The sequence below is a fragment of the Prosopis cineraria genome, unplaced genomic scaffold (assembly GCF_029017545.1).
Source record: "Prosopis cineraria cultivar Desert tree isolate PC_DT_omini unplaced genomic scaffold, ASM2901754v1 PC14, whole genome shotgun sequence".
In the NCBI taxonomy this organism is placed as follows: domain Eukaryota; kingdom Viridiplantae; phylum Streptophyta; class Magnoliopsida; order Fabales; family Fabaceae; genus Prosopis; species Prosopis cineraria.
Window position 1 is genome coordinate 3,506,919 of NW_026555345.1, and position 14,043 is coordinate 3,520,961.

At 33.3% G+C, this 14,043-nt stretch overlaps 1 protein-coding gene and 1 pseudogene across 1 annotated transcript; one reads left to right on the forward strand and one right to left on the reverse strand.

Moving 5' to 3' along the window:
• The first annotated feature begins 2,534 nt into the window (after positions 1 to 2,534).
• Positions 2,535 to 10,380, forward strand: LOC129292666 (DEAD-box ATP-dependent RNA helicase 27-like; annotated as a pseudogene).
• Positions 10,381 to 10,558: 178 nt separating this feature from the next.
• On the reverse strand, positions 10,559 to 12,912 carry LOC129293091 (protein FAR1-RELATED SEQUENCE 5-like). Its single transcript, XM_054930894.1, has 2 exons — positions 10,879 to 12,912; positions 10,559 to 10,807 (listed from the first exon to the last, which is right to left on the reverse strand). Exons 1-2 carry the CDS (start codon positions 12,910 to 12,912, stop codon positions 10,559 to 10,561), a joined length of 2,283 nt encoding a protein of 760 aa, XP_054786869.1.
• Between the last annotated feature and the right edge of the window lie 1,131 nt (positions 12,913 to 14,043).

Sequence of the window (14,043 nt, forward strand, 5' to 3'; positions counted from 1 at the left end):
ATAATTAAGGAAACAATCAATTACAACCATTCTGAAAAAAATTGGTGTTGAGATAGGGATTTATTATATTAATATATAATATCTATTCAGATTTATTTCATTGAGATTTTCCCTGATTAAAAGAACTCAAAAGTGATTCTTGAAGAAATGAATTATTGGGCAAAAAACTTGAGAGTGATTTTTGAAGGGATGAATCACTAAGCGAAAAATTTAGAAATAATTCTTGAAAGGATGAATCACTAGGTAGGAAAAGATTGATTCTAATATGGATGAATTACAAGGTAAAATCTCAAATTAAACTATCAAAATATTGGAAACAAAATAAAAAAGGAGGGCTAGAGCTTTGTTATATAAAGCTCCAACCCAAACAAATTATCAAAATTTAATTAACTAGATTCTGATACTATGAAAGAAGTTAAGAGAGAAATAAAAGCAATTAAAAAAAGTGGATTATTCTATCGCTATGAAAGATAGGGACAGACTCAAAACCCAATCAACAGGGGACCAAAATGAAAAACTATATTATAATGGGAGGCCAAAATTATTTTTTAAAAATATTTATTATTTTAATATCTCATATTAATATAAAAAAATGAAGAACATAATAATAAGATAAAATTAAATATGAGTGGTCTAATTTTAATTTAGACGATTTCAATCATATAGTCACAGTTGCTTAACTAGTTTTTTCTTTAACAAATTACTTTATATTCCCTCTGTCCCAAATTATAAGATATTTTTAAGAAAAGATTTAACGTTTTAAAATATAAGATATTTTGATAAATATAAGGTTTCATTAATTATACTTTTTTAATATTATCTTTCCCATATATTCTCTCCCTTCATTATTTTTTTATCAATAGAGTATTAAATAAAGAGTATTTTTAAAAGTTTATATTTTTATATTAAAAAAATAAAAATATAAAGTATATTTAATGAGCTTTATTGGTATGTGATATTTTGTCTAAAAGTATATTATAATTTGAGATGGAGAGAGTATAAGATATTGTTGATTGATCCAAATTTAAGTTAAACCGATCCTTAAATTTTTTTAATATATCTATTTTATTCACAAGACTTCAACCTGAAAATTTATTTAAAGAATTATTTAATATCAAAACTTAATCAATTAGCTATTGAGTAATTGGAACTTGGGAGTGAATTATGAGATCTTTATTTAAAAAAATTAGAGGGAGCCCTGCATTTATTAAATTTTGAGATAATTTACAAATTACAATAATAAGTCAACTTTTTTTAATATTCAAAATTTGTCCCATAAACTTCATACTAAAAAAAAAAACAAAATTTGTCTTTTAACCTAGCATTTGATTCAAACAATATTAGTTCTCTTATCTAAATATGGAGTTGGATTTCTTCCTCTATCAAGGAGAATATACTGCGAATCTGGACTATTAAATTACATTGAATAATTTTTTAAAAGTATTTATTTAATTGAAACAGTTTAGATTTATAATAGAGGAGTAGTAAAGAGAAAACGCAGTGAAAAAGAAATTGACCCATCCAAATATACGAGAGAGGGTCTATACTCTCTTCTTCCCCACTTTTCAGTCATGACCATTCATCAAATTTATAATTAAAATAAATTCATTTAATAAAATGATAGGAATGTTTTTGGGAAAGTGGAGGGAAAAAGAAAATAAAGAAATAGTCCGAACATATTGGAATGAAATAGATATATTAAAAAATTTGAGGTTCAGTTCAACTTAAATTTGGATCAATCAATAATATCTTATATAGAGTAATTTGTTGAAGAAAAAATTAATTAAGCAAACGTGACTATATGATTGATTTAAGTAGAAATGTTCCCCTCTTTTCGTTCGGTTCAGAAATTTCGAATAAGAGCTCCTCTCCTTTCATATTGCTCCCTCCAATAAAAGGTTACTTGGAGGGAAGCTAAATTTTTTGACTAAAATGCCCTCAACTTTTTAATCATATTCCATAAATCCCTTTATGTAAAAAAATAAAAAAATAAAACTCTGCGTCCCATTCGATTTATGTCAAATCTTATTCATTCATTTTTTAAGCCCCCAGATTACAGGAAAACTTAAAAATGGAATTATGCTTCTTCGTCTAGACTTACGAGAGGTCACTAATGTGAGTGCAACTTACATTGCCTTTTTTGCTTCTTCGTCTTTGGTCTCTTGGGTAGCATTTGTTTGATGAAATCGCTGAAAAACCATATCACAAATTGTGGTCTCCCTAGATGCAGCTCCCCAGATGTTGCCTTTTTTATTTTTCGTAAAAATATTATTATTATAATTGATGTAATTTTTTTTTATACACATATTGATAATATAACAGAATAAGCGTGCATTTTCATAAATTATACAATTTAAATTAAAGTGTAGAATTATTTTATAAAAAAATAAAAAATTTAAAATAATATAAAAAAATATAATAGTAAATTAATTATTATCCTTTTTTTTTCCTCTAAACTAAATAAAAAATTGTTAAAACTATTTTGCCTCCCCTCCTCTTCAATTAAACTATGATACTTGTACAATTTCCGTGGCAAGAATGTTCTGTATTGATCCTATATGGCTATGCAGATTCAAGCGAGGGCAATCCCGCCCCTTTTGATTGGGAAAGATGTTCTTGGTGCTGCGAGGATGGGTTCTGGAAAAACTCTTGCTTTTCTGACACCAGCTGTGGAGCTGTTGTACTATGCTCAATTCAATCCTTGAAATGGAACTGGTGTTATTGTCATATGCCCTACTAGGGAGCTTGCAATACAGGTATAATGTTGCCGAGATTTCTTTTCCGCCCCTGCATCTGTAGTTATAATCTTAACTAAATTACTAATGAAATAGTTTCTCAGCTCAGATGCCCTAAAGACCCTCCCTAATGTTTTGCCAAAGGTAACTCAGATTTTGTTAGATTTCTATTGTGTTTCCTAATTATTAATTCTTCCTGGTGCTTGGTTTTGCTTTAGTGGTGCACTCTATAATTTGGTGCTCCCCATTGACTTCTCTACCTTTACTTTAGACACATGCTGCAGTGAAAGAACTTCTCAATTGTCATTCCCAGACACCTGCATTGATTATTGGAGGTTCGGCTAGAAAAGGAGAAGCTGGACGAATTGTTAAAGGGGTTAATCTACTGGTGGCAACTCCTGGTTGTCTTCTTGATCATCTTCAAAATACAAAGGGATTTATTTATAAGAACTTGAAGGTAAGTTTTGGATATTTTATGAAGTTATTTATCTCATTATTATCCATTCATACTACATTCCTAATGCTAATGAGCAATGTTAAGATATTAATGGTCACCTCTTTAATACTTTACAATGCTCTGAGTGTCATTGTTTGTCAGTAATCCAAGCATTTTTTTTAGGGTAATTAATAGTATCTGAGATACGGTAATGTTCCCTCTTGGAAGCTTCATCGTGTATTTCTGTGCTTGAGAAGTTGGTTGGCTGATTTGTCTGCATACTTTTCTGTCTCCCACCCTTTTCTGAAGCCCTTAGTCCCATGCAACTGCTGCTATCTCATCACTTGCTTGGTGTCCTATTATTTTGGAGGAAATATTAGAAAAGGAAAGCCAGCCTTTGTCTAAATGATGCATAACCATTTAGTGCTGAAATTTTATATTTCATAAAGTGTTAGGTGCTTGTCTTTCTCTAAATTTGTATTGAATACTCTTGATTTTGGGCTGTTTCTGGAAACTCGGTGGCTAGATGCCTTTGATTATAACTTATTTACTGGTTTTCCTTGCCCGCTTAATTTCTACATGACTTTGCGGTGCCTCATGATTGACGAAGCTGTCAGGATATTGGAAGCAAACTTTGAGGAGGAAATGAAGCAGATTATCAAAATCTTACCAGAGGTAGACATGCCTTTCTCTTTTCACCTTATTGGTCCTAAATAGGTTAGAATCTTGATTTGGAGAATTCCGTTATAAGTGACTTCAGTTATCATAAGTATCCTTTGATCCTTTCTTATAAAAACCGAGAAAAGTTAAAAATAAAAAGAAAGAAAGAAAAAAGAATGCCGTCTAATGAGTACATTGATGTGAACTTCATTATCAGCCACTGCTTGCGGTTAACTTGCAATATCCTAAAGCTTAATGGTATGGTATTTGCAGCCTGACTTTGTTACCTGAAGAACTATGCTTTTTTCTGATAGCTGTGGACTTGAGTTTCAACATGTTGCATTAGGATTCAAAGTATGCATGGGCATCTGAAATCTGAATCATATATTTTAGGTTTTGGACTGCTGGACCAAACTTGAGTCTTGAGGGACTCTAGCTTGGTTGTGGTTTATTCATGGTTTTTAACTTTTCCAGTTCTAAATTTATTATTCCTCTTAAGATATTTATACTTATTAAATATAACTAGAAGTTTTATTTTTAGTATTTGAATTTTTACACCTTGATTCTTCTATTTCATTATTCCTTTTAAGGTTATTTTTAGTATTTGTTGATGCCTGTGGGCTAATTAAATCTGCTTCACTGTACAGAATAGGCAAACAGCTTTGTTTTCAGCCACCAAACAAAGAAGGTTTGTCCAATCTTCACCATGCTCTTCATCTGAAACAGTATCCAATGTCAGAGCTTTTCTAGTGATTTTTTCATAAATGTATAGAATTTATCTGTTCCTGAACTCTAGAAAATGGAATTGAATAATGTCTGCTGTATCTAAAAGTGAGGATATGGGCAAGGCCAGGCTTACTGCTTTTATATTGTCTCAGATTTACAATTAAACCTTTTTCTCAAAATACAGGTTGAGGATCTTGCCCGCTTGTCATTTCAGACAACTCCTATCTATGTTGATGTAGACGATGGGAGAACCAAGGTGATGTCTCCACTTGTTTTATTTCTATCTAATTTTATTGTTCAGCAATATTTTGTATTAGTCTCTAACAAAATCCTTATAAATGTAGGTCACAAATGAAGGATTGCAGCAGGGCTACGTTCTTGTTCCCTGTGCCAAACGATTTGTCGTTCTCTATTCCTTCTTGAAGAGATATCACTTAAAAAAAAAAAGATGGTCTTTTTCTCTTCATGCAACTCTGAAGTTTCATGTGGACCTTCTCAATTACATACAGATTGATTGCTTTAATATACATGGCAAGCAAAAGCAGCAGACACGTACGACTACTTTCTTCAACTTCTACAAAGTAGAAAATGGAATTTTGCTCTGTACTGATGTTGCTGCCCGTGGGCTCGACATGCCTGATGTGGTAAGTTCTCTTTTATTTCTGCATTTACTGGTTATTGTTTGATGAGAAAAATTATTAATGCGCTTAAAACTTGTCAAATTAAAAGTACATATGTATGAATCTTTTAAGATTTACCTGCAAATTGTAACAGTTAATGGGTAATCAAACAATCTGCATCTGACTACTTGGTAGGATCAGCTGACCACACAAGGGTTGCTAGCCGAATGATAACAAAATTTTGGATTCTTATCTTCTAGGATCCTTTGGTGGCTCATTCAGTATGCATCAAATAATTGCAGTGCTCAACATTTTGTAAATTTTCTTCCTTTTCCGCTTTGTAGGACTGGATAGTGCTGTGTGATCCTCCTAATGAGCCCAAGGTACTCCTTGTCCTTTACTGATAATCATTTCAATATTATTTGTTTCTTGGTGTTATTATGCTTGATCCAAATTATAACATGGGTTCTACACTGCTGCCAGGAAAATATCCATAGGGTTGGTCGAACAGCTCGTGGGGAAGGCGGCAAAGGAAATGGTTTGCTTTTCCTGATCCCTGAAGAGATGCAATTTCTTCGCTATCTAAAGGTGAGTTTCCCTCTAACATCATGGGATAATAAACAAGCTGATCCTGTTGTTCTCAGCGTATGCATTTGCTGGACCTTATAAAGCACTCCCTCCCTCCGGTCCTATTTATAAGTTACTTTTACCAATCTCATCAATACTAATACAATAAAAGTACAAAAAATAAAAGTAAATGAAATTCCAAACATAACCTTCAAGTAAAAAGTAAAAATTAAGTCAATCATATAATATTATTTTTTCTGTCTCTCTTTTTCTTACTTTTTAAGGGTAGTTTAAAAAATTTAATATGAAACAAAACAATTTTATCAATTAATGATTTGTAAAGTGGACTAAATTATACTTCTAAAATGTGACTGATATTCATGACCAGAGGAGTAGGTATAGGTTCCAAAATAGGTACTTGAGGGTTGAGTGGCAAGAAAACTAGACAGTGAAAGGCAGTAGATGCATGTTCCCTCAACTTTTCTAGGAAATTTAATTCAGCTTGTATCATCAATTTTTTTTTAATTAAAAAACATGTGAGTTACATGGCATCCCGAGAAAGCATCAAATGTGTATTATGGTATCCACGTTTCTATCATGTTATGAGTGAACCCTGGCAAATGTCAGGCGGTGCCAATGATCTCGACAAAATCTTGAGTTATTACTCATAAGTTCTAAGAGATCTGGAAGTAATTTGTTCAAAATGTGAAATTATCAAAAAAGGAAAAAAGAAAAAGAAATTATCAAAACTCCATTTGACCACATGGGCCATTCTGACTATTTTGACTGCCGGACGGGCAGTTGGACAACGATAGTCTTCCGGTGTCCTATTATTAAATTAATTAATATCAATAATAATTGGCATAGATTTAACAAATTTTTATTCACAAAAAAAAGTTTTTCACATCCATTTAATTTTTTTCTCCTAATATAGTTACATTTTTTTATTAAAAAACTTTAATATATTTTTCAAAAAAATATTATCACTAGAGAAAATATTGGTGGTTGCTTTAAATCATTAAATTACTTGTAAAAATGGAAGAGAATATTTAAAAACAATCTGCAACATTTATAAACTTATGCAATAATCAAACCGGATTAATTAAAACGTTATCAATTTGACTTGCAAATATTAAAAGAGAACTTGCAGGTCGTCAAAGGATGAGGAAAAAAAAATTGCACTTTATTTTTGAGGCAAAAAATGATTAGAGTTGTGGAAATTCGAGAAGTAACTCGAAAACGTGAGGAAAAATTTTAAATGGATGTGTAAACTTGATGAACCTGTAAAAAGTGGAGCTGGCTTCCCTTCTACCCTCCTCCCAACTTCTCCACTCTTAGATTTCAATTTCAACGGCTGAAATTCATTTTATTATAAAAGTATTATTACAATATTAAATAATAAATTTATTTATAAGAGTAATATTAAATAATATACTATGAAACTTCACAGCTTATATTTATTAAGGTATTTATTATTAATATAATAATAATAATTTAATAATGAAATGAATCTCAACCCTTGAAATTTGAGATCCAAGGGTGGAGAAGTTGGGAGGAGGAGGGATTGGTGGGAGGAGGGAAGCCAACTCCATAAAAAGTACACTAGGTAATTTTTATTTTCCTTTTGCTCTTAACCTTTGTTATTTTATTTAATTTAAATTAACTAGGACGATTGTCCCTGGAATAATTGCAGTCCTTGTGGTTATCACCAACCAATAAGAATATGAGGACGTTCCATGAGCAGGATGGTCGACGCTAGAAAGCATAAAGTATGTCTATTTCTGGGTTCGGTTTCGGTACTCAGCGGCCGCTGAGTACCGTGGTGCTCATCAGGCCGAAACGCACCGTTTTATTAACCATGGAGAATCTCTGCCGTTCATTACGTTTTTATCTCAACCGTTCATTCATTTTTCATGTTAATAAGGCTTTTAACAATTCCTTTGGTCGACTTTACCGTTTGCTGGCTGTCAGGTTTAAGACTCTCAAACCAGAGCTTTATCGGCGTCTACTCTCGCCGGTGCCGTCACAATCATTGGGTTCTGTATCTCCATTTGGACCTTCTCCGTCAGATCATCACCAAGGGTAGCCTTTCTGGAGAGTTATTTCCTTTATCTCGATGAGCTCTCTCTCGGCGACACAGCCTTAGCCATTTCCTGCTGATTTTTTTTGTAGTGTTTCCTGTTGATTTTTCTCTTACAGATCATCGCCAAGCATGGCTCTTAATTTCTGCGACACTTCGATGAGTTATTTCCTTTCTAGATCATCGCCAAGTATGGTTCTTAATTTCTCTTGCAGTGCTGTCCTGTCAATTTTTCTCATTTTGTTGGCTCTGTGTTGAATTTTCAACCATGGGGTGCGAATTGACGATTTGTAGTTTTATCCTTTTTATTGTGCCATTGATTGGGTTGTCAGTTCTGTCTGAAGCACGTGACATTGATTAAGCTTGTTCTTTATAACGTTATCTAAGAGAGATTTTGGGCTGACTTAAGCGATTTGAATGTTGAGAAGACTGTTTTGGATGTGGGAACTGGAAGCGGCATTCTTGCGATATGGTCAGCACAGGCTGGAGCAAGCAAAGTATACGCAGTAGAAGCAACTAAGATGGCAGAACATGCTCGTACTCTTATCAAAGCAAATAATCTTTAACATTTGGTTGAAGTAATTGAGGGCTCAATGGAAGATATAACTTTACCGGAGAAAGGTAAGCACAACTTGCTTAATCTATTTTCCAAGTTTAGAATTTAATTTTTTGGTGGTATTTATCATTGACACATTTTAATTGTCTCATTTCTAATTTTCAATGTCATGCAACTTGCAGTTGACGTGATAATCTCTGAGTGGATGGGATATTTTCTTCTGCGTGAATCTATGTTTGATTCAGTAATATGTGCTCGTGACCGCTAGCTCAAACCAACAGGTGTGATGTAAGTATTATGTTAATTTTGTTGCTGGAATAATAATAAACTTTACACTTACATGTATTAATGCTCAGCAACTTGTTTCTTTACAAAAACACTATATGATTTAGTTTAAACTGTCTCAATACAATATCGTTTCATTCAAACTCCATCACTGTTTGTTTTGGCCTGTGCTTTCTGCTGCTGATTCATTTTTTTATTTGGAATCAGGCATGCCATTGTAGAAGAACTAACGGAATTTGGAGCAACTGTGCATATATGTTCCCGTAACCAATCAGACATTGACAAGTGTTTGAAAGAGTGGAGGAGCAAAGGATTTTGTTTCACTAGATCAGTCTGCGATGTGATCTGAAGTCACCAGTGTCAAAATTTAATGCAAACTGTTGCCTCCATTTTTCATGGAAAGCTCAACATCCTTGTAAGCTTCTCTCGGGTTAGCTTGTATTGATAATGATAGTGTGGTCAGTTCTGGAGAAGATGGCTGTATTCGCGTTTGGAAATTAGCTTCGAAATAAACTTACGATCAGAGCAACTACTAATATCCTACCTTTAAACACATAATTCAATATACAGTAAAGAAATGTGTAGTTCTATCTTGCGTTTAGATGTTCAATGGTCTGCACTATTGGTGGGAAGGAAATTAGAGGTTACATTACGCTTGTGCAGTATCTTTATAGATGCATGTTAGGACTGACCCATCATTCAATCTGGATTTAGATCTTCTTAGTTATCCTTTAAAGGAAATCTAGTTATTGCCATAGAAGCTGGCAATGTTTTCAAGCTAGAATGAATAGAGAGGGAAAAGCACTGGAGGGTGAAAGAACATTTCAATATTGACTTGCAAACACACATTGTGTAAGATGATGTTCTCTGTAAATCAACGCAGAGGAAAAGAGATTATAGTACAATAAAAAAAATCTTGCCAGTATTTCTCTTTTCAAAATTGAACGATTCTTTGCATTTTAATTGACTGTCAAGCACATCTTGGGATAATATTGACCTAATCATCTTTGATGATTTGCTCACTGGGTGTAGAAATATTATGCACATCTTGTAGAAATATTTGCTCACTGCAGAAGATGTATCTACTGTTATGGGCACCAATTTGGAATCTTCTTACCATTTGAGCCAACTTGCACACCCGCTTCTTAAAGCTTCAAGATAGATGTTTGGCATCAAAAATCATGAGGAAGTGAGAAATTGTGTTTGGCATCAAAAATTAGATCTACATTCCTAAAATATATGTAGTAAGAGTAGTGTGATGTACATTTCCAAAATAAAGAAGATAATGTAAAGCTATAAATGGATAAGGATGGAAATTGATTTGCTCTATACTGGTTGCAGGATAGATGTTGCTGACAGAGTTGGAAAGAAATCTACAATGAAGCAAAGCAAGGACCATCCCACAAAAAATATGCACAATTGTTTCCAGAATTGCACTATATTGCAGAATCAAGGTGCTGCGGGAAAAAAACAAAAAACAGAGAATATGTTAATGCTTGAAGACTACAAACTTGCAATATGTAGTATGCTGATTTGAAGAAAGACTATAGTGCTGGTTTGTGGAATTATTAGATGATAGGGATTGTATTAAATGATGTAAAAGTATCATTTTTTGTGCAATTTTGAGTATGTAAACGTTGTTAATTGTATATAGGCCAAAAGAGACAAATGTTGTAAATTGTATATGACATTATGAAAATTAATAAAATTATGTTTTTGTGCAAATTGTGTATCTCTTTTTCTATTCATTACCTTGTGAGTAGTTTTCCATAAGATCTATAGCTTCAAGTGATGGAATTTCATTACTTTGTGCCTGCATTTGTAAATGTTAACAACCATGACATCAAAATAGGATAACAATATATACCATTTAGTAGTGACCAATTTATTGCTTCATACCACCAATAAGCTTGTAAATGACAATGATTGTGATGTAGGGGGTGAAAAAATATGTTGTACCGGAGGGATTGCATATGAAAATGTTGAATCTTGTATTTGTACTGGTTGTGTTGGAGCTTCCAAGTAAGAAATTGCTGAAGCTTGTAAATCTTTCAGTTGATCATCCTTTCTTCTTCTTTTTGATGATGAGGCCTTTTCTTTTTCCTTTGATGTCTTCTTATATGGTGAAGCTTCTTGAGAGTCCTAAAAAAAAATTCAAATACAAAATAAGTAATAATTTATTTTTGTCTTATATATAAATTAAAATTTACTACCTTTGATACAACTCTTCTTCTTGTTTTTAAATTCTTCTCTTCCCAACCTTTCCAACGTCTCTTGCTTGATTTTCCATCTCTTTTTTTGAACCCCTTTGGCATATTTTGTGACTCTATGACTAGTTCAGAAGTATCATTTTCATTACCATTAGGAATATGATTTTCTAACTCAATGACACATCTCTGAACACAAGTAAATCCCTCAAGTGTCTTAGCAGCCTTGGATGCCAATCTTCCCATCATAAGCATTAACTGTCTATACCTCTGCGTGATGTCAAGTCTAGGATCTACTTGAATCTCATTTCCTCTAACATCATGGACAACACCAAACCTTGCTTCCTTAGTCCAACGCTTTAGAATATACTGGTCAGGCATAACTCTTACATCCTTTGACTCGTACACTTTTAATGCATGACAACAAAATATTCCCGTGGACTCAAACTTTTGACAAGTACAAAAAATTTCATGGGTATCAGGTTTGAACTCAACTCTCCATTCCCCTTCCTGATCAATCATACGGGCAATATATACAAATAATGACTCTTTCTCATCACGTGTAATTAATTCTACAGAGAATTGGAGATCCCATTGCTCTTGAAACATGTCAAAAACAGTAGGGGTATAAACTTGCACAAGTTGGCGTAGAATAGGTGCACTTTGATTAACCATCCTTGGAATCTTTTGTCGAGATTCATACTCAAGTTCCACTTCTTTGTATCGCTTCTTTGCCACAACCTTGTCAAACCTTTTAAAAAATCGTTTGATATCCAATTTTGGCTTTGTACATCTCTTCACATCAGCATTCACACTTTCACTAATCTGTGTGCTCCTCATGCCTAGTGTGCATGTTTCCTTCACATAGCACCAAGCCCATTTCTCCTTAATATCATAAGTAGACTTCAACCATCCATTTTCATGAACATTATAAGAAGATAATAATTGGCTCCATGCTTCTTCAAACTTCTCTACATCAACATAATTAAACATGCATTTCTTGAAATCAGTTAAAAAATGTGACCCATCTTTCATGAGGTTCCCAAGGTGTTTAACACCATTTTTTAATAAATGCCAACTACACAAACAATGTTTTGTATTGGGAAGAACTTCGCACAATGCTCTTGCCATCGCTTGATCTTGGTTTGTAAACACAGTTTGAGGCTTTTTTTGTATATGAGCATCCAAAAATGTTTCTAACAACCATTTAAAAGACTCAATTGTCTCATCATATAATAGTGCTGCTCCAAAAATGACCACACTTCTATGATGATTGAAGCCAGAAAATAGTGCAAGGGGTCTATGATTCTGATTTGTGCTATATGTTGTATCAAGTGATACAACCTCACCAAAATGTGCATAATCTATTAGCATGCGAGCATCGGCCCAAAAAACATTAGTGATGTGTTGATCAGGGTCCAATTGATATTTATGGTAGAATGCTGGATTTTCTTCAATTTGTTTCTGAAAGTATTCAAGTAGACACCCCACCTCACCAAACTTCATATGTCTCTTCCTTTTGCACATCAAGTAAGTCTTTACATCTGTCATTGTATAACCAAGATTTTCTGGACCACCGGCATATGTACTCATTAAGTCAAAAGTATCCCTAGGTTCAAGTCCAGATTCTTCTGCAAGATCCATTTCATAGGCTTGAGCTTCTGATATATTTCTCTGACATGGTAACAAGCTTACTGTGTCTTTTGTGTGAAGTGGGTGATTATGTTCTCTATCAATCACAGTGATTCTAAACTTTTGGCCAACACGAGATACTACCATTCTTGCCTTACAATTAGTCCTTGTCTCTGGTCGATGTGTAGAAGCATATGCCCTTTTTTCATTTTTCCTTCGCAGACCTTCCTTGCAACATAAAAATCTATATGTAATAATAATGGATTTGTCTGCTCTACTCTTTGTAGAAGTACCCTTTCTAACTCCAAATCCAATTCTTTTACCATATTCTGTCCAAAACTCCCATGCCTCATCTAAATTTTCAAACTCCCTCCCTATTTTGGGTTCCAATTCATCTTCCTCTTGCATGGTTCCTGTGAAGAAAAAAAATTATATTATACATTTTTATCAAAAATAAAATTTTCCAAAACATACAAGGTTATGGTAAAGATAATTTACACTCTTCAAACATTATATATTAGTTCTTCAAATAGCCATGCACACCATATATATATATATATATATTTCATCCATATACATATACACAAACTTCTTTCTTCATATTCTTTTCAATAAATATATATATATATATATACAAGGTAGAATTTCATTCACCTAATACCAGGAAAAAAAAAAGGCTGATCAAGCCAAATTTTTTATAACAAGTCATAGGTTCATTTTACTAAACAATGAGAAACATTAAATGACAATTGACAGCCAAATCAAGGAAATGGAAGATGTTAAGCTTGGTTTACTGTCAAACTTATTCTTGTTTAATATGCTTAATTAATGGCCAAATTCTCCCTCGTTATATTGTTTCCCATGCATTGGAAAGAACTGTATCAAATTGGAAAAGGACAAGATTATGTGTAAAGCAAGCTTAATGAAGATAACTCATATTTTTGACGCAAATTAAGCTGTTTCAGATACAACATTCATAGGCATCGCAGCAGACAAAATTCATTCCCTAGCCCACAATTTTTAATTTGTTGCAAATTCAGTATTCCATTTAACGTAGCCCTTGTCGACTTACACATACACATATATGTATATATATATATATGTATGTATGTTTCAGAAATTAGACAGCATTCGGTCATCCTTTGAAGTCTGTTTCTACAAGCTGAATGTGGGTCTATTGCTTATTGTCTTCATCATTCATATTTGCTTTCAGTTTTAATAAGACAGCAACCAAAAAACAAACATGAAGAAGAAGAAATTAAAATGAATTAATGGAGTTCTTTAGCTTACAAGAACCCCTTCTGACTGAATGATGTTGTTGGAATTGAATGGTCGAACTTGAAGCTTGAAAGAGAGTGAGTAGAATGGCGCCAAAACACATGCTCTCTCCCTCCAACTTTCAATTTTATATTGCCGAATGAAAGGAGAGACTGAACGCGTTCAATGTTAATTCAACGCAGAGATTCTCCATGGTTAATAAAACGGTGCATTTCGGCCTGATGAGCACCACGGTACTCAACGGCCGCTGAGTACCGAAAC